Source organism: Sminthopsis crassicaudata, chromosome 5, assembly GCF_048593235.1.
Source record: "Sminthopsis crassicaudata isolate SCR6 chromosome 5, ASM4859323v1, whole genome shotgun sequence".
Classification (NCBI taxonomy): domain Eukaryota; kingdom Metazoa; phylum Chordata; class Mammalia; order Dasyuromorphia; family Dasyuridae; genus Sminthopsis; species Sminthopsis crassicaudata.
The window spans coordinates 47360395-47381567 of NC_133621.1; the positions used below are offsets into that span (position 1 = coordinate 47360395).

Here is a 21173-nt window from a genome sequence, read left to right on the forward strand (position 1 = left end):
CCACACCATTCACTTTCTATTATTTCTTGCTTCCACTGTCTCCATTATAGTTTTTCATTAAGACTGTCTATTATTTGAGAAAACGTTTTCTCAAGAGTTCTCTGCCCCTTAGATTCACACTTCTCTGTGGAAATGGGCAAACTCCTGAATGACCTGTACTAACACTGTTCTCCATTATTTCAGATAATTAAGAGTTATGTAGCCAAATAACATAATTTATTAATTCAGGGGAATACATACCTTCCTTTGATTATGATTTTCACAAATACCAGACAAGATAAGTAATATATCTGATTTAATTTCCAAAACAATGGCCTCTTCCTTAAGCTTGATTACTGTGGTTTTTAAGATTCCTGGCAGGATAAAATATAAAAGGTTGAAATTTTAGATGTTACTTGAATTAATACAGGATTAACAAGATTGCTGCTTGACTACTATATTTCCCAAGACTAAAACTTTTTTATAAGATGCTATCCAAGGCAAAGGACACAATGAACAGCCCCTTTTAAATCCGTTGGAACAGAGCTGCTGACTGAAGCAACAGTCCTTCGGAGATTTTTGTCCTTTCCAGTTAAAAGTTCTCCATAAAACGGCTTGAGCTCACCTTTCCAACTTGACCTCTGAGTATTCCCTTCCTCTGCTGGGGTCCAAGTGGCTACTCATGGATTACACAAGGGTAAGGGACATCAGGAACGCTCCCTGAGATCCAGCATGTCACACTTTACCTGATCCTGACACCTGATACCATTTGGAGCAAGTGTCTTCAGCCCGGTGAGGTGGGCTGACCAGCGGGCAGAGTTCTGGCAGTCCCGTGGGGGCAGGGTCCAGAATGAATTCCCGGACATGGACATGGACGCCTATCTCCAAGTCAGGGCAAGACTTTAACTCGTGGGCTGAGTTCCAATTACAAGGGGCGAAACCTGGCGGCCGGGCAGTCCTGCTTACACAAGACCGCCTCAGAAGCCAGCCCTGTAGCTCAGCCTTCAGGCTGCAAAGCTGCCGGCGTCTGTCCATACAGGGCAGTGCCCACACCAACAGGGCAGCCCCTGGAGACGCAGTCTGTGCCGGAACCTACTCAGCCCCTCAGTTATCCAGCCTCATTGGTGGCTGTCATTTCCTTAGACCAAGGGCCACAGCAACCTTTGTAGAACCTCAGGAAAAGCAGCCGCTAACACCTGGTGGTCATTTTTGGTGGACAGAGCTGCCTTCCTGGCAGGTTCCTAGGTGCAACCATATTAAACTACACCGCTTAAATGTCTCTAATAGGCAGGGATCCAGGGCAGCATGAGGTGGAAGAGAACAGGTCTCCTTGCAACCTTTCCTAAGAGGGCACCCAATAGTCTTGTGCATTATTCAACACACACTGGGTTTTGAGTGTGAGGCTTTCTGTTCCTTTAAATCCTAAAATCAGACATTCCCCTCCTACACCAGCCCATTCTGCTCCTGGATTGTCTAATTGTGGGGAATGCTTTTTTTGACAAATTCTAGTCAGTAGCTTCTGCCCTCCATCCCTGGCACTGCCGTCTCAAAATGAACCAGACCATTTTGTCTCTGATGTCTCCAGGCAGATTTCATGTACTCCCCCAGCCGGCTCCTTTCCAGGCTAACTGTTTCCACTAGTTACTTAATTAACAGTTGGTGACTGAGTTATTGATTGAACTGATCCTCATGCAGCATGGGTTCATTCTCACTAATCAATACCTGTTGTTCTCTTCATTTGCTCTAACTCAGGGATTCTTCAATCTTTTTGTATTTGTCATGGAGTCCTTTCAGCAGGTTGGTGAAGCCTGTGAACCCTTTTCAGGATAATGTTTTTAAATGCATAAAATAAATTATAGGAACACAAATGGGACCAATTATATTAAGAAAATCATCAAAATATTTTTAAATATAGCTCATGAGCTCCAAGTTAAAAATCCTTGCTTAGATTTGTCAATACTATTCTTTCTAAAATGTGTTCCTCAGAACTGAAAGCAACACTTGAAATATAATCTGATCTGGTCAAGGTAGAATGGGACTTCAATCTTGCTTATTTTGAATTCTATTTGAAAAATGAGCAGTTGGGGGGCTGCCACATCATTGACTGACTCACATTGAGGTTAATATTAGTTTTTCCCCCAGCTAAATTGTGAGGCAATGTGACACAGAACAATGAGAGAAATGATCCTTCATTATCTTTGGTGGGGGCGGCAGGTAAGGTAAGAAGGGCCTGCTAGGGGTTTAGAAGGGTCATGTGGACTTTCTTATCACTAGGCTGCCTCTTAGGCCTTTCCCTTTCCTCCAGCACCCTTAGCTTTTTGGGGTGGCTCTGCCTAGAGCACTATATACTGGTTGGTGGCCCCAGCTTCAGGGGAGCTGATTTGGTCCTTTAGGGTCGGGAATATATTTGGCTTCTTTGCCACCTAAAATACAAAAAGTCCAGAACAATCACTACAGAGAGTGTCAGAAGTTATAGCTGAGTAGACACTATTGCCTGCAGAGAAGGGCTTTGGGAGTTTCTGATCTGGTGATGATGAAGGGGAGTTGAATTTTATACCTTTCTTAACCTTGAAAGTTGTGTTCTTATGCATGATCACTGGTAAAAAGGATTTTTAATGGATTTGATGATCCAAAAGTGCATTTTAGCCCTCAAGCATGAATCCCTGGACTGGCTAATTTGGGTGAGGTTCAGAATAAAAGGTACCTCAGACAAACATGAAGGAGGTAGGAGCTGAACATTTATTCCTGAGGCTAACTCTCTCAATTTCTATGGCTAGATCCCCCTAGATCATGGCTTTTTAAAGTTTTTCCACTCTTTTTACCTGAAAATTTTTTACATGAATCCAGGTATATAGGTATATAGAGTAGGTATATAAACAAAACATTTACTGATAATAAATCATAAAGAAATTAATTTTAAAAATTCTTTGGTGTTTTTGTATAATTTTACCATTTCTTAAAGATGAAAAGCAAATTTGCATACTAATGAGAAGGATATAGTTGTTTTTTTAGTTTTTTTTTTAGTTGTTTATTTTTATATAAAGAATTAAATCTTGGCAGAATATTTTATATCGTTTACTGTTGCTACATTTTTTGTGAGCCCCGCCTTTCTATATCTTAGTATGGTATAGATTACCTATTATTCCTAAAGAGATACCAAATGCAGCAAAATTGTACATGTTTTAAAGAAGACCCAACTCACTTCCAGTTGATCAATGATGGACAGAAACAACTACACCCAGAGAAGGAACACTGGGAAGTGAATGTAAATTGTTAGCACTACTGTCTATCTACCCAGATTACTTATACCTTCGGAATCTAATACTTAACGTGCAACAAGAAAATGGTATTTACACACATATATTGTATCTAGGTTATACTGTAACACATGTAAAATGTATGGGATTGCCTGTCATCAAGGGGAGGGAGTAGAGGGAGGGAGGGGATAATTTGGAAAAATGAATACAAGGGATAATGTTATTAAAAAAATTACTCGTGCATATATACTGTCAAAAAATTTATAAATAAAATTAAAAAAAAATAAAACTGAAAAAAATTGTACATGTTTTCTAGCTATCAAAGCAAAAATACCAGATGAACAGATGTATGTGAAAAAATGTGTGTATGTATATATATATTATATATATAAATAGATGTATACCATATAAGAACATGTGTACATGTACACATATGTATATATAGTAATAAGTATGATGCTACATTTAAAAAAATAATTTTAATTAACAGAATATCACGTTATACTTTACCTATCAATTGATTAATAGCTCCATGGTCACAGAGATCCTGGTTTACAACATCGTTACCAAGGGATACCATAGCTCTCAAAAGCCTCATAGTGTACCGCATCTGCGCAAATTTGTTGCCACGGCCACCCGTGCCATGGAAACTGTTGCCTTGACTAAAGAAGGTTTCTAAGGAGGACATTAAAAAAAACAAAAATTTTATTTTGCTATGTAGCATGCATTATCTGAAAAGCTTTCATTGGACAGGAACTGTGTGTTTAAAGTAAAAAATCAATCCTTTCAGCATTTTATAATTTCATAATGCCAGAGATTTACAAATGGAAAAGTACATGAAAATGAATGAGATTTAATTAGGCAGCCTAGAAGCATAGTAACAGCAGCCTATAAATGGAAACACAGGCTATTATCTGACTGTTTGCAATTTCAATCTTTCCCTGTTGTGAGGCACCTAAGCAGAAGCCAGCTCCTTAACTCTAGGATCACACATTTAGTGCAGGAAGAAACTAGGGCGTTCCCTACCCCCACTCCCACCCCCATTTTATAGAAAGGGAAACTGAGGCCCAAGAAGGTAGTAAATGACAGGGCTAAGATATTTGATCCCATATTCCTTCTCCTTACATCTTATTGCCATGCTGGGAAAAAAAGGCATTCCCTTCTCTAGACAGGGTCTGTAGCCCCCAGGGGGCTATTGTGCTATTCTCCAGCTCCTTGTATGTAGGTCATCCCTGGTAATGGGCTACAGCTAATTTATGTCCTCCACAATTCTCCCCACTCCATTCTGTCTCACTCTTCATTCTGATTCTTCAAAACTGTGTTATTCTTGATTCCAAGTCATATGGTATCACTGAAAGCACCTCTATCCCCCAAAAGATGGGTTTTTGAGACAAATCACTGCTGATTTAGAGACGTGTAAATTAAACTGACTCTGAGAAATTCACACCTATCTGTGGCTAACGTGACAGAAAAGGAAAATGACCACGGCTGGAGCAGTAAGGAAAAAGTGGGACCGGACCCCAAGGCTCTGCTGGTGCAGTTGTTCCCAGACCGACCATCCTGGAGAACACTCTGGGGTTCTGCCCAAAGGGTCTTAAAAGTGAAGAGCAATGCCACCATGTCCGTGAGCCGGAGAGCAAAGAAAAGGGGAAAGGACCTGTTGTACAATCATGGGCAATGGCTGAGCAAGATGGGGTAGAGCACTGTGACAGAAAGCTACGGTGCTCTCAGAAGGGATGGCCAGGATGGTTCCGAAGAACCCGGGAAGACTTAGGTGAGCTCCTGCAGAGTGACACAATCAGGAGAACACTGTAAATAGGAACACAACATTGCAAAGATCATCAGCTGTGAGGGGTCTGGCTTCTCTGATCACGACAATGATTGAAGACAATTCTGATGAAAAATGCTATCTACCTTCAGAGAGCTAATAAACTATGAATGCAGATGGAAGCATTCTTCTTAAACTTTATTTTTATTATTTCATTTTGTTTATGTTTTCTTCTTGCAACATGGCTAATGTGGGAATATGTTTTTAATGACTATCCATGTAATATTGATATAAAATTGCTTGCCTTCTCAAGGGGCAGAGGGACAGGAGGAAAGGAGAAAATTTGAAAGTTTTTTTTAATTTTAAAAATTTTAAATATATATTTTTATTTTATAGGATTATATAAATATATAAAATTAAATATAAATTAAAACAAATTATATAAAATTTATATAATTTTTTAAGATTGTTAATTTTTTTACACATAATAGGGAAATAATGAAATAAAAATAATTTAAAAAATTATATGTATTCCTTTTTTTCAGGAATAGAATTCAAAGGTTTCTTCAGATTAAAATGTTAAGTTTATTTTCTTTATATATATATGTATATAGATATATATATAAAGATTATATATATATATATATATATTACACATATTGTTAATACTTATGCATTTAAGTCTCTATGAAATGTTCCCTTCTCTTACTTTTTATTTTTTATCAGTTACTAGTTTCATCTTTGATCAGGGCATCAAACCGACTCTATTATTTTTTTTTTTCTTTTTTCATGTCATGCCTGTTTTCTACAATATCAAGTTTTTCAGCTTTTCTGGACATTTTTATCTCCCTTAAATTTCCCTTGAGCACGTCATGCCTAATGGATATCATCTACACACTTATTCTTCTAACACTTTAAGGATGATACAATTTTCCCCCAGAGATAATGCAAACATCTTGCTTACCAAAATTTGAGTTAATAATAATCTCATTTGTAAAAACACACTGGCCTGAGAGTTAGATTACATTCTCTGTAATATTTCAGTCCTTTGCAAGCCAAATAAATGTGTACAAGTTCTTAGTATTTCAAAGAAGCAATCATGTAAAGTCTACTCTAAATTGTGTCAATCAAGTAGCTGAGAAATTAGAACTAGATAAATAGATTAGAGGCTTCTATTCTACATAGAGTATACACATCTGACCACACACATATATGCACACTGTGTGGGTTATATAGAATTGAAATACAAAGCCCGACTGAGCAGACATACATTTTTCTGGCTATTTGAAAAGACTGCCATTTATCTTTCTTGATTTATTTGAGCGTGTATAGTACAAGGGATTTTTTCAAATTATTTTTGTATTATTTAGCTTCAACCGTGCTGTCATTCATGAAATGGAGCTGCTCTGCTTTTCTCTCAGAGATGACAAGGGCTTTTTGTGTCTGTGTAGAATTTAAAAAAAAAGAATGATGTTACATTCCATTCGGTGTGAATGGTTTTTTTTTTTTTAAACCAATTAACAAAGTCCTTGTGAACAGAGTTATAAGAAAATGGGGCCAGGGAGTATTCCTTTTGTGTAAAATTATTCTGAGAATTCTATGATGTTTCAGCACATGTGTAAAAAAAAAAAAACAAAAAAAAAAAACCTAATAGTGATGTTTGTTTATAATGAAACTGCCATGAACTGAAATGACAGAATTGTAATAGGGAAAAAATAGATTTTTATAAATTGAAAAAAAAACACCTACATTGGCCTGAAGAAAAAGGTTATTAGTACAAATATAGAATACATGTAAATGTCTTCAGTTCAGCAGGATATAGAATGATAACTAGTATCTAGTATTATTTCTAGATAAGGTTTGAGAAAATAATAAAATTAGATAATATTGTATCTAATATTATTTCTGGATAAAGTGTGATAAGATAATAAAATCAGATGATATGTTTAATATTTTTTAAATGACTGAGTTGTTATAGACTTTAACTCATTTGTGTCATCTACAATTCTGACTCAGACATTTGTCAATTTCTGTTCTAATCTCTGAGTTCTGAATATTTTAAAAAGAGATTCTTAAAAAGATAAAATCAAAGAAAAATAACTTTTGGTTTGCACATTAAAGAGAGTGTAGTATTGTGGAAAGACACTGACTGATTTATCAATTAAGGGCTCTGGATTCTATTTCCAGCTGGGTCACTGACTTGCTGTGTGACAGAGTAATGACTCCATCTCTCTCTGGGTTTCAATAATCTTATTTTTATTATTTTTATTTTTTGTATTTTAAAGCTTTTTATTTTAAAAACATATGCATAGATAATTTTCTACATTCACCCTTGCAAAAACCTTGTGTTCCAATTTTTTTATGAACAAATAATATCTTAAACATGTGCACTTTTTCTCTATGTATTTCCACAAATATCATGCTACACAAGAAAAATCAGATCAAAAAGAAAAAAAAATGAGAACGAAAACAAAATGCAAGCAAACAACAACAAAACAAAAATACATGTTATGATCCACACAATCCCTATAGTCCCTTCTCTGTGTGTAGATAACTCTCAAGAATCTTGTTTTTAAGGTGGGAAGCTTGAGCTAGAATCTATAGTCAATCATGCATTCGTTTGATCAATCATCTTAACATTTTCTATTTTGCAATGGCAAAGTTCAGTCCTATTCGCTCTATTAGAATATCAAACCACAGTAGGCTTTTCAAAGCCCACTCACCTTCATTAACACACCATTCTAAAAACATCAGAATTCGAGAATTTCCATTGCAAGCCAGGTAATCATCTATCAGCAAAGGGGCCACTGATGCTAAGGTCGCAATTGCGTGGAGCTGTAATTCTTCATGCTGAGCAGCCGACCATTCAATTACTTTGTGTCTTTCGGTTTTTTTAACATAGGAAAACAAAGCTTCCACTGTTTTACCTTCAATTAATAACTGTAATAAAAAGCAAGGTACATGTAAGTTTAAAGGTATTATCTTTGTAGAAAGATGAATTTTTTTCTTTCTTCCTCCCATTAGTCTTTGTTCTGTTTTTTTTATTTTTTTTGAGCATAGTGCTTTCAAAAGCCTCCTGATACAGATAGACAAACCAAATTGACTACAGACCACTTAATTATTCTGAAATGAAAACAGTACATAATAAATGTAACAAATGTACAAAATCAAAGATTTTGGTGCAATCTATGACGATGTGGATGTTGCCTGTCTTTTAATAACAAAATCAAAAGGAAGAAGAAATTCTGCAGAATCAAATCAAAATTCATCAAAATAAATACCCAACATGTTAAAAATGACAATTTATCTGGTGCTGTGTGTTCTGAACAAATTATGAAAATCATAATGTTCTATGAAGTATTACCATAAAGTAATGTGATATTTAAGATAAAAGACCAGAATGGCTCTGTTCATTTCAATGCCACTGCTTTTAGAAACCCGGTCTCAAGACTTTATGGTCATGCTTATTTTTTGAGCTGAAAACCTGATTTTGAATATAACAAGGATGCTCTGAATGTCTTTTGGCTACTTCACAAATGCAAATACTTTCAAGGCACAAACATTTACTATTTCTCAGGATGTTTAAAATAATACGATACAGGCTCTGAAGATAATTCCAAAAAGGAAGTCTAAAAACATTTCAAGCAATTGTTGGAATTGTTGGCATATTTATATTGCCTCCCACCATGACTGTTTTGAAGGAGACACTCATTTGAATATGTAAATTCTGATGCATCTGTTAAAAACATCATTATTCTAAATATGACTACATATATATACACACACATATACACATATCATATAAATTTTCATCACCTACAGTGATCATATTTTCTTAATCAAAACTGGGACAAATGGTCTGCTAAAAAATATCCATTTAGCAAAGTCTTCTTAAAAGTACTCTTTTCCCTTCTTGAAATTGGGACTATCCTAGAAAATTCTGGTTGTTTATTTGTTATACCTCACATACAGTGAAGTTTAGGATATAAGGGATAGCCAAAATTTGTTTTAATTATGTTGTATTACACTGTTATTGATTTAGATGTTTGCAAAAGGCTGTGCTAGGTACTGAGGGATATCTTAGATGCAGAATTTGTATGATTCATAGTATATATGATTCAGTTAACATAATGAAAAATTGTAGTTAAGTTTTGAAAATTTTTTATTCTAGTATTTTCAAATGAAAGCTTGAAAATAAGCAGAAAGCAGCTGCTCCTGCTAAATGATTAGTACTCTGCTATTAAGAATAATATCAAACAAAATAGAAAACATGGCATAAGGTTTATAGAAATATGGAGCATTTTCACTTGATATACCATGAGTCGTTCTAGTAAATAACCGAGATGGTTTCTTCAGTGTGGGAATATGAAGGCCAAAAGACAGCTTGCTCGAAGTTTACAGTCTTTAAAAATGTGGACAGGGCAACCACAGACTTAACAGTGTCTGAATATTAGAACTGGGAAGTATCTCATAAAGCTTGAAAGAGGGGCCTTTAAGACAAATAATAAGAATAAAGAAGTCATAATAATATTGGCCCAAGAAGTGGCAAATTAATCATGGATTTCAAGCATGTCTCATGAATAAGCTAAGTTGATCACTATTTGACTGGAAGACCTGGAACTATTTATGAACTATTAGGGTCTTGAGTTTCCCTTTTCCTTGGTTTACGTTACCTAACATTAGCAGTTAGACTGAGGAAATTTTAAAAAGCAGAAATTTACATGCAATAATTTTCCTCCTTGATATGGTAAAAATTAATCCGAAAAGAAGCCTTTATTAAGCACCTATTTCTACTCAGGATACAAAAACAGAAAATTGGGAATTGACAAAGTCAAAGAATGTTCAAGAATTTTCATGTATATTTTATTTATTTGCTTTCTCACTCCTTACCTGTACAGTTGGCAAATCTCTACACAAAACCACAATGATGTTAAATAGCAATTTCTTCAGCTCAAAATCTTCATAGCTATTAGAAAGTTTAAGTCCCTTTACCAAAGGATCTTGACTTTTAACTGAAAAAAATCATAACAACATTACCAATAAATTCTATCAAAATCATCATTATCAGGTATGGAACTAGGTGCGGATGCGAAATACTGACATTACAATAAGTAAGTGAAAATAATTCAAAGTCATACCTTCATTAAATGTTGCAAATAGTATCAGATCTCGGGTAAATCCACTTTCCTAACAAATTGATAAGACATATAGAATATTAAATCATAATTTAGACAAAAATACCTGGGAAGTAAAACTTCTGGGAAGGGGTGGATCAGAGGCTCTTGTGTACTCTCTTAAATGTACCTGTAACTTGCCCATTTAGAGGTAGGAAATGAAAGGCAAATGGTCATATATGCTTGTGACTTTTTAAGCTATGGTTTTTGATCATTTTCAAATTTTACTTCTTACTTTTCAGACTTTTTCTAGGCTATTTTAAGATGAATATTTGATGAGCCATTTTTCAAAATTTGCTGACTATCCAAAATATGTTTGAACTGGAAAGTTATTGACTGCTCTTCTACTTTATCCAGATCAATATCACCAAGGGGGAAGGAGAAAGAAGAAAACTTAGCTTCAAGCTGGTTCCATTCTTGCTAGTTATTTTATTTTTTATTTTTGCCAATGAAAGAACCATATCTATTATTGGTGGTTTTTCTACTGTCAAATTCTTAAACAAGAAAGTCCCAGGAATGGTCAACTTGATGTGCAATGACTTGAAGAATGGAGTAAGATATAAAATAGTGCTTTAGTCCCGGGATAACATACACTTGCCTTTTTTTTTTTTTTTTTTTCTAGTGGCACTTTGAGCTTTCTCAACTCTGATTGAGATGAGGGCCGTGGAAGCATGACAGAGCCGGGGCCGTCCATACTCATCCTGGAGCCTCTCTAAGACCATGGAGTAAATACTAACCCCTTTAGGAAGCTGCAGTCCTAAGTATTAAGATTATCTTCTCTTATCGCAAACACTTATGGAAAACCACTGAAACCCTGGTTAAAAGGAGCAGTCAGTCAGTCAACAGGCATTTATTAGGCGTCCATGGTATGGGGCAGGCACTCCCCTAAGCACTAGGGATTTGAAAATAAAAATGAGCAGTCCCTGACCTCAAAGCTGGGGGTAAGAGTGTCCTAAGTTGGCCCGGGAACTCCAGTCACATATACATTTATACAGAGCATTGACGCTATTTCTGAGTACTTCCAGTCCTGTCCAATTCTTCATGACCCCATTTTGTTTTCCTAGCAAAGACATTGGAGGGGTTTGCCATTTCCTTCTCCAACCTGGTTACAGATGAGGAAACTGAGGTAAACAGGGGCAGGGACTTGCTCAGGATCACCCAGTTGGATCTGAATCACAAAGTGAGGGCTCTCTGCACTGCAGCGCCATATGTACTGGGGATCCCTGAACGTGGAGTGTCCGGGGTTACTTCCCAGGAGCCTGATTCCGAGGCAGGCCGCAGGCAGTCACAGACACCCGAGTGTGAGTCCTGCTTCAGGCCCTTACTGGCAGTGGCACGGGCAAGGCCCCTGGCTTCTAGCACTCTGTTTCCTCAGGGGGATCACAGCTCCGGCCCCCAAAGGCTGTTACAAGCCTTACATTTGCAAACTTCCAAGGCACTGTGGGAATGATGGCCACAGCCATTACATTCATGGGCCAGATTTCATTCAACAACTAGGTCCTGACAGTCTACAGAGCCTCAGAAGCTGCTCCAGGGCTGCAGTCCTAGAAAGGTGGAGGAGGGGCATCTCGTGCTCCTGAGGGGCCCACAGGTTACGGAGCTGACATTCCAGTCAGACAAGTCACCTCACTCCACGCGGGGGACACCAAGTGTGGGAGGATTCGTGAAGGAGAGGATCACAAGCCAATGTAAGGCCTCTGGGAAGGAGGGCAACGGGAAGGACCAATAGAACTGAAAAGGGGAGAGACACACACATATGCACACACAGACACATATACACATGCACACAGCACACACACACAAACATATACACACATACACATGTATACACACATAATATAGCACCACACACAAATACATGTATTGCACATGCACACACAAACACACAGCAATACAATATCACACTCACACACAAAGTGCCACATGCATGCATATGCACACACATGCAAACATATGTATGCATACACACATATACAAACACATACACACAAGTACCCACAAATACACATATACACCTAATGCTGCCAGAAGCTCAGTGCCGGTGGACAGCTGCTAACACTGTAGCACTTACAGGGAATCTCACCAAGATCATTTCATGGCACAATCTAGGGTGAAGTGCAAAGACATCACATGGAAGACAAAGACTGATTGGCAGAGTGACAAATAGAGTGCAGGCTCTATGGAAGCGAAACAAAGGGCAATTAGACTCATTAATACTTACAATCATTGGCGCTCCCGGGTTTTGAGCTATAATTGTGGTGATTACTAAGATGTCATTCCTAAGCTGCCGATCATAATGACGATAACCTTTAGTGAACAGATTCTTAAATACTTCCTTCAGAGCCCTAGGAGGAAAAATGGATTTTTATATTCTACAAAAGGAACATTTTAACTTATATGAATTGATTCAAAATGAAAACAGGAGAACTGGGAGAAGACTGTGTACAGTAACAGCAACATTGCTGTGACCGATCAACTGTGACTGACTTAGCTCTTCTCAGCAATACAAAATCTAAGAAGGATTCATGATGAAAAATGCTACATCTCTAGAGAAAGAACCGATGGAGTCTAAATGCAGAACAAAGCAGACTATTTTTTTTTTTCTTTGGGTCTGTCTTCTTTCATGTTGACTAATGAGGTAATGTGGATTTAACATGAATGAACATGTATAATCTGTATCAAATTGCTTACCATCTTAGGTCAGAAGAAGTAGGTAAGTATAGAATTTGGAATTAAAAAAAACCCCCACAAATGTTAAAAATTATTTTTACATATGATGAAAGAAAATAAAATTTTATTAAAATGAATACTAAATATTATATTTTACATATAACAGGAAAAATAAAATGTTATTTAATTTTAAAATACCCTTTTAATAACAATTTCCTTTTCAATAGTATTTTTTTCAACTCCCATGTCTAATCCCAGGGTTAAGAGCAGCATGAGGTAATGGATGAAGAGCTGGTCTTATTAGGCAAATCCTGCCTGGAGGGACTCAGGCAAGTGCCTTAACCCTTTCTGCACCAGATAACTCACTAAATTAGACATGAAGTTTAAAGTCCAAGCCTATGATCTTATGAAGTCAGAGTTCAGAGCCAAGCGGGTGGGTATGGGCTAAGTAATTTAGGGTTTGGAGCACACAGAACTTCACTGCTCTGGCTCTTCCAGGTTCCAATGGGAAAACAAGGACTGAAATGGCTAGTTTTGATAAGGTCAGATGGTTAATGAAGGTCTGGGAGAGATTCTCATTATGAGTTTGTAGGGATGGTGGGATTGTTTTTCAGTCTGAATCCTCCCATAGGAATTCTAATTAGACCAGAAAGACAATAAAATGAAATAACAACAAACACTAGTTTTAAGTTCTCTATCAGGTATCAAGGCTAAGCAGTTCTGTGTCTTTAATAGTATTCACCAAGGTAACTATTTAAATTCAAAAAATCAGTATTTAATAAATATTCGCCCTGCTGGAGAATACATTTTTTTTTTTTTTAATATAAAAAGCTAGATGGAGAAGATGATAGATGACTGATAGCTTGAGCTATTCAGAAAAGCCAGGCTAGGAGGGACTTAGCGAATCTTATACTATCTGTGCTTCACTGCCACCTGTTGACAGCAAACAGCAAATAAAAATCTCATGGAATAATCCACATTTATGGGGTGTGCCAATAAAAGTCCAACCTATTTCAGTGATCTTGCCTCTTTGTGAGATTAAAATAATGCACCTGATTTTCTAAAATGGCAAAAATTAAACTCTTCCCATCATCACTTGGATTATTATTTTTTTTCACTCTAGGCAGCCTGTCAGGAGGAGATGGGCTGATGGCCTTTGGGAGTAGCAGCGATCTTTCTGCCAAGACAATGGCTATGCTTCCCAGATTGTGGTAATGCACAATCTCAGAAAGAGTAATCTAAGAATTTGTGACCCTCATTTATGATCATTTATATTTTGAACAACATTAATTTCTATTGCAGTAGATATTTTCCTTAAATAGCTCTTGCCCTTATGATACAGAATCATTAAATTGTACTACTACTACCATGTAATATATATTCATATGATATTGTATTTAAAACTGAAAAATAACGAGAAATCTTCTTAGAGATGAGGAAGCCGAGGCCCTGTAAGCCATTTTAGCTTTCATGTTAACTGTTTAATTCTACTTTCGGCCAACCCCCTCCTCCTCCACGTCCCTTTTCCCAAAAGGCTCAGTATGGCTTAGATGTTTATTCCAAATGGACGCCTTTTCCATGTGACTTTGGGCCCACTGCATTCTGTCTGTCATTGTCAGCTACATAGTCTGTAACCATTGCCATGGTTACCGAGAGCTGGTGGGAGCGGAGACAAGGGCCAACAGGGACAAGGAACAGCCACTGAAAAGCAGTTGCATAAACCATCAGTATTGCTGTTTATCATCCACAAAAACGAGCAGGAAGAAGGAGTAAAAGAAATTTTGTTCTGCATAATGTACAAAATACTTGAGAGTCTAACTACTCAGAAATATAAATGTACATTATGTGTATGTATCTCTCTCTCTCTGTGTGTATATATATATATATATGTATGTAAGTATATGTGTGTATATAGGAGCTATATGAAGAGAGAGATAATCCAGCCAAATAAATAACTCATTCAGAGCCAGACTGCCTCCCCCTTTAAGAATTCCAAGGGTGTGCCCACAACTTGGGGGCTTCTCCCCTCCTGCTGGGCCGTCCCTTACCAAACTCTTCTTTGCTCACACTGTGACCACCGACCCCCCGACCCCTCCATTTTCTCCCGGGCCATCTCCCCTACACTAGCCCCTCTCTCTCCTCTGCACCCGCCCCCACTCCTTACGGCATTGCCAATCCCACCCTGCACTCTTGCCGCAGAGGCAAGGAATCGGGAACCAAGAAGCCGCCCATCAGCTATGGACAGGATGGATAAACGTGGCCTGGTTATGTAACAGAAAACCAATGTGCTGCAAGAGATGAGAGACTGATTTCAGAAAGCCCTGTGAGGAACTGTAGGAATCAGTGTAGAGGGAAGGAAGCAGAAGCAGGGGGACAGCTTATACCGTAACACGCTGGAAAAAGGTGAAAATGTGAAGGACTGAACTCTTCTCAATCTAATGCCCAACCCCAGAGAATGCTAGCCACCTCCTGGCAGAGAGGTGGGGGACTAAATATGCAGAATGACACACATTATGGCCAACAGGAGAATTCATTGTCTTGTTATGCAAATTTGTTACAGATTTGTTTTTGTTTTCATTTTTTCTGGGTGAAGGGGAGAGAAACAGAAGCTTGTTAATTGGAAAAAAAAATAAAGAGATGAGAGAAGGAGTATTCCATGAGGGATTGCAAGTGGGCTGCTAGTGCTGGATCACAGAGAGCCCATGTGGGAAGTCTCAAGCGTGAGCAGAGCTCTTTGGTCCTGGAGACCAAGCAGAACTTATTGGGTGAGGGGATGACGTGGTCAGAGTCACATTCAGGAAAAGTCACGCTGACACTGGACTGGGGCAGGGGCTGAGGTCAGGAGGCCCATTGAAGGCAGCAGCGTTAGCTTGGACTAGACAAGGGCTGAACCCGATCAGTGGCAGGGGGAAAGCGAGAAGGGAGGCCCGAGCTCTCATTCAGCCCTACAAGAATCACGAATGGAGGCAAGACTCAGTCACGGATGAGAAATGGGGAGCAAATGCTGCCTTCAGCAGCAACTGAAGGGGGAGGGCCTGGGGAGAAGACAAAAATGCTAAGGTTGGGATCCCTCTTGGACATTTGCAGACAGTCAGAGTGGGAGTCCGGAGAGAGCTCGGCGCCAGGCACGGAGAGTTAGCTTTTGCACTGAGTTGAGAACAGACCCTATGATGAGGTCACTGAGATGGTCTAGAGGGACAAGAGAGAGCTTTGGGGGCCCCCAATAAAGAGATCGGGCAAAGGAGACAAAGAAGCAGTGGCCAGAGAGGTGGAAGAGAACCCTGAGAGAGCAGGGTGTGAAGATTCAGGGGAAAGGAGCTCAAACATGAGAGACAAGGGGGCAGAGATGGGGGGAATGGTCTGAGATGGAGAGAAAGGAGAGAGCTGAGCCCTCGGGAGTGAGGGTGGCTGGCGCAGAAAGTGGCCTGTCCCTCTCACAGCCTTGTCTGGAAGAAGGGGGCTCCGAGGCCTCCCACGTGGCTGACATGCTCTAGTCCAGGGGCTTAGCCAGTACTAAAAATGGCCACTTTAAAAACAGCTTGCAGGTTGCACAAGTGGACAGCTCTACGAGGTCTCTTCCAGCTCTGGAGCTGAGGAAGGACTCACTGACAGGGCCTGAGGTTAGTTTGGCCTTCTCACTCTGAACCCAGAGATCTCACTGGGTACCTCTGAGATCTCCAGGCTTCTGAGGGTTTATCACAAAGGACTTACAGTAAACATTCCAAGTGGCTGAGCTGTTTGATGATTTCCTCTTTTGAAGATTTTTCTAATAAATTCCACAGGATTTCCGATGAACGGAACAGAAGCTGTCCAGAAGGATCTGGATTATTTAGGCAGGAGCAGATTTTGTTGGCTGCTAGGGCTTTTATCATTAAATTACAATTAATTTCTGAAAACATAAAAAACACACAAAAAACTGCATGAATTATTTGTATTATGAAATGCCCACTTTTTAGAAATATATCAAGTAGTGTGAAAGTTGATTATTTTAATGATAGGTACGAACCAGAAGTAGAGAGATGCTGCAAAGTTTTAAGTAACCATAATTTTTCAAGAAGTTCAGATTGAAGGAGGTCCCACGAAAGGACTAAAATTTCTGCCAACCCCCCTGATTCAATCATCTGAAGCTTGTAAGCTGAAGTAACTTGCTGATAACCTATAAAAAGTGAGGAAAATGCAGTTATTGCATATAATGTTAGTGTGCATATATATATATGTAAAACATGTAAAAAATAAGCTGAAGTAACTTGCTGATAACCTATAAAAAGTGAGGGAATATGCAGTTATTGCATATTATGGTATTACACATATATTCAAAATACATATGTACAAATGCACATATTATAAATATGTACAAACATGTATACAAATGCACACATTATAAATATGTATAAATATATGTATATGTATATACACGTACATATGTACATATACACACATATAGGTTATTGGCCAATAGGTTTTTTTTAAAGAGAGGGACTGGAAAATATAAAATTAAAAAATCAGCAAATTTTATTCTAATAGATAATTCCAAAATTTCCCTAAAATTAGGAATTTTAGGAAAAGGAAAACAATCCTTTTGTTAATCCCCAGCTTGCCCCTGAAACTTAAAACAGAGCTCAGTATTTTTCCTGCTGACAGATATTTGGTTAAAAAGCACTCAAGGCCCGGCATCTGTGTTTATTATCTAGTTTGCACCATCCTAAGCTGCCACAAATCTAAGGTTGTTCCTGGGTAAGCGGATGATCACAGGAGCCCCTGATTTGCCAGAAAAGGGCATCTCCCATAACATCAGATGACGATCCTGCCTTGGTTCCTGAGGACTTGCGCTCTGGGGATGCTTATCACTTGTATGGGGAGTTGCTGCTTCTCACTCCCATCCTCTGAGCCCTGTCACCTGGGACGCTGCCATCCCTCTCTCAGACTCCTCCCGACGAGTAGGTGGAGGTCCAGCTCCCTCCGCTCCCCAGCAGCAGCTATGGAGGTGGCTGTAAGCACATGGCACTGGGAATGTGTGTGCCAGAGGCTGCATCTCAGGTCCTTGGCTGCCTTTCCCTTAGCGTGGGGCTTCAAGAGGGAACCTAAAGAGGAATATTTCCAGCCTCAGTGGCTGTCTGGTGACTTAAAGAGGTCCAAAGTTCTTGAGTCAACTGCTCAGTGGGGGAAGCTCTAAGCCTCTATCACCTTCTTGGAGATGATCTGGATTAGGAGGATGAGCCAGGATTCCAGACAAATGGGCCTTGAGTAGTTGGTGAGACAACACAAGGCAGGGTGGATATAAAATGTGTTCAGCAGGCGCCTAGGTTCTTGGGTTTTTTTTTTCCTTCACAGCAAAGCAGAGATGATACATTACGTTGTGACCAAGTGTTAATGCCTATCAATGAGTTTTTGTATTTGAAGCATTTATTTTATGGTGGAAGAAATAAAACAACTCTCCTACAAACGTTTTCACTTAGTGCCTTGAGAACACTTCTAGAAGAGACCCACTCCTTTTTGGGAAGACCCTGGACATGAGCCATACAAAGTATATAGGAGAAGAAGGAAGTAGGAGGAAGAAGTGGGGTAGAAATCTAGATCCTTTCTCTTTGAGATTAGGTTCTCCCAGGACTGAAGCTGGGTCCAGAACAGGGATGTCTTTTCTAAGAAAGCCCCATCCCTGGCTGTAGATGAGATTGCTAGGCAGATATTTAGTCTATTGGTCCCAGCTTTTTAAAGGAAGATTTGACTCAGATTTCAAATATATACTTTTTGTCTACTCTACTGGAGCCAGAACTAGAAAGCACCTGAAAGGCTCCTCCTCTGTGGGCGGCCTCTCCTCAGTCTGGCCTCTGCAGGCAGCTTTTACCACGGGTGGCCTCTCACCCAGCACTCCTGCTCACGTCCTCCTCCTGGGACTGTCCCTGGTTTTCCCGCCTATTCAGACAAGCCTTGTGTTGCTCTCCTGGATTTTCAGGCCTCAGGCCCCTTACGTGGGGCCTTCCATGGGAGTCTGATGATCTCGGTGCATCCTGCCCACCTTGGGCTGGCTCCCCCCTCATATCTTCCAGCCCTCATCTCGGAACGCTCCAGGTGAGCTCTGGTTTCCTTCCATTCTGCCCCGAAGGTTCTTCTAGTTCCCAGTCATTTCCTTCCCCATAATTCCCAGTGGGTCTCACCAGGACCACCCCTGTGACCCATCCCCTTCCTGTCTCCTGGCACTCAGCACACAGCTCACCTATAGTTCTTCTCGGCTGTTCGTTGGCCATTCTTCCTCCTGTCTGGACTATTTTCCCTCCCAACTTCTCTCTCTTCGAGATTCAGCTCCAATCTTGTTTTCTGTGGGAGTCCTTTCCTGGCCCCCCGCTGTTAATGTGTTCTCTGGGATACCTTCTATCTATCCAATGTCTATGTTGTATGTGTCTCATCTTAGGATGCTGAGGGCCCTGAGGGCAGGGACTGCTTCCCCCCCCCCCCCCTTCATTTTAATCTCCACCTTCACTCCCAGTTCCAAATGTGCCTGGTATACAGAAAGTGCTTAATGAATGCTTGTTGATGGACCTCCTGATTTTGAAGTCTGAGGGATCCCACAAGATTTACCAGGTTTTAAGCTTTACCTGGATTACCAGTTTTGCTTTTACATAATGATCCCTGTTCTGCTTGCCACTCATAGCCTAGTATAACATATCACATCTTCCTCCATTGATCTTCCAAAAGAGCATAAAGAATTATTTCTATCCTAAAAGTATCTAAGAATAGTAATTGAATTAGATGATGTGGTTTTACTACTCAAAAAAGTGAAAAAATATTATGGATGATTGCAAAGTATCCTATATATTACAAACAAAACATGCCATATCCTAGGTACTTAGACACTATCAACTGTAAGAAAATGTATAAATGGTAGATCATTTAAAGTTATATTTTTTCATTAAAATTTTTAAAAGTCATGTTAAATTTTAAAATAAAAGGTATAGAAAAATTAATTTTTATTTAGAGCCAGCAAAGATTTAGAGGTTCTAGAAAATGATCTATTAGTAAAAGGGACTGCAGGTGCACTGAAAGTTCCATACAGCAAACATAAATGACATACTTCACCTGCAATTTGCTTTTTCAGTGGTTCTGCATGGTAAAAGTCAACAATACACTTACAAAGTTGTATCCTCAATTCAGAATTTGGTACCTTTATCAAGTTACCTGTCAGAAACAGAAAGGCAGTATTTAAGTGTGATTGTTACAAATCTTAAATAATATTTAGTTTCAGTGATAAAAGTCAATCAACCTAGTCACCATCTTTGTGATCACAAGTAAAAATTCAATCACTTTCAATCATTAAGCATTTCTTAAATGCCTACTGTATGTCAAGCACAGGAGACATAAATATCAAAGGAAGCCAGTTTCTGATTTTAAAGTGCTGATGGTTCTACTAGGGCCAGCACAATAGTAGGGTAGTAAATTCAATGATATAGACTATCCCAAAAGTCTTTGTGCAGTTTTAACCTTTGATAACTGGAAACTGAACTAGGCTTTTAGAATACTGCGTGTGTAAATGTGTGTGTGAGCTGTATGTACACACATACACATCAGTATACCTTTTATATACGCATATCTTTATGGGTAATTCTATGTGTACAGGAACACACATAAATATAAATATATATACAGATACCCACACACACACAGCTAAATAAAGAAATTGGTGGGGTGCTAGCCACTAGAAGACTCATGAAAGGCCTCTTGAAGGAGGTAGTGTTTGACCCTCACTTTGGAGATGGCTGAACTATAGGTTTTTAAGAAATAGAGGCCAGGAGGGATACCATTCCAGGCAGGAGGGAGAATGGTTATGTCTGGGGAAGAGTATGGGGCCCATTTGCTTGGAAGATGGAATGCATGGCCAGGAGGGGGACGCCAGCCCGGAAAGTTCATCTGGACCTAGACTTTCCCACTGGGCCGGGCTTTCAGTGCCCAGAGAGGCTCTGTGACCGCCCACGGCAGGCTGTAGGCCAACAGTCCATGAAAAGTTATGTAGAGGAGGGGCTGTGGAAATGGAGAATGGGTGGATTTGAGAGAGGCCACGGAGGCAGAGGAGCTCTGGAGAAATTCTGAGAAGCCGACCGAGAGCAGGACATTAGGGAGAAGTGCTCCGGCGTCTGGCTTGGGACATGCTGAGCTTGGCACCCTGTGGGAAGCATCCAGTGGACAGAGACGGAAGATGGAAGTCCCAGAGAGGAATAGGGGCTCATCCCAGGGGCTTGGGAGTCATCCATGGGAGGTAATGAGTCACTGGGAGAGAAGAGAGGGCCTGCATCAGTGACAGAAGGGTTTCCTGCTCTCCAGGGCCTCTCCATG

General features: G+C 39.3%; 1 protein-coding gene across 4 annotated transcripts in view; it reads right to left on the reverse strand.

Annotated features, from left to right (window-relative positions):
- CFAP69 (cilia and flagella associated protein 69) overlaps positions 1-21173 on the reverse strand; it is a 64144-nt gene that overhangs the window by 25856 nt on the left and 17115 nt on the right. For all 4 annotated transcript variants that reach the window (XR_012482123.1, XM_074266581.1, XM_074266580.1 and 1 more), the window contains exons 6-14: positions 19923-20021; positions 16855-17004; positions 16560-16737; positions 12400-12523; positions 10143-10191; positions 9895-10016; positions 7728-7944; positions 3747-3911; positions 241-353 (exon numbers count right to left, since the gene is read on the reverse strand). Coding sequence is in view for 3 of the 4 variants with exons in the window: in XM_074266581.1 (XP_074122682.1) it covers positions 241-353; positions 3747-3911; positions 7728-7944; positions 9895-10016; positions 10143-10191; positions 12400-12523; positions 16560-16737; positions 16855-17004; positions 19923-20021 (1217 nt within the window). In the remaining variant the exon portion in view is untranslated. The remainder of the gene's footprint in view (positions 1-240; positions 354-3746; positions 3912-7727; positions 7945-9894; positions 10017-10142; positions 10192-12399; positions 12524-16559; positions 16738-16854; positions 17005-19922; positions 20022-21173) is intronic.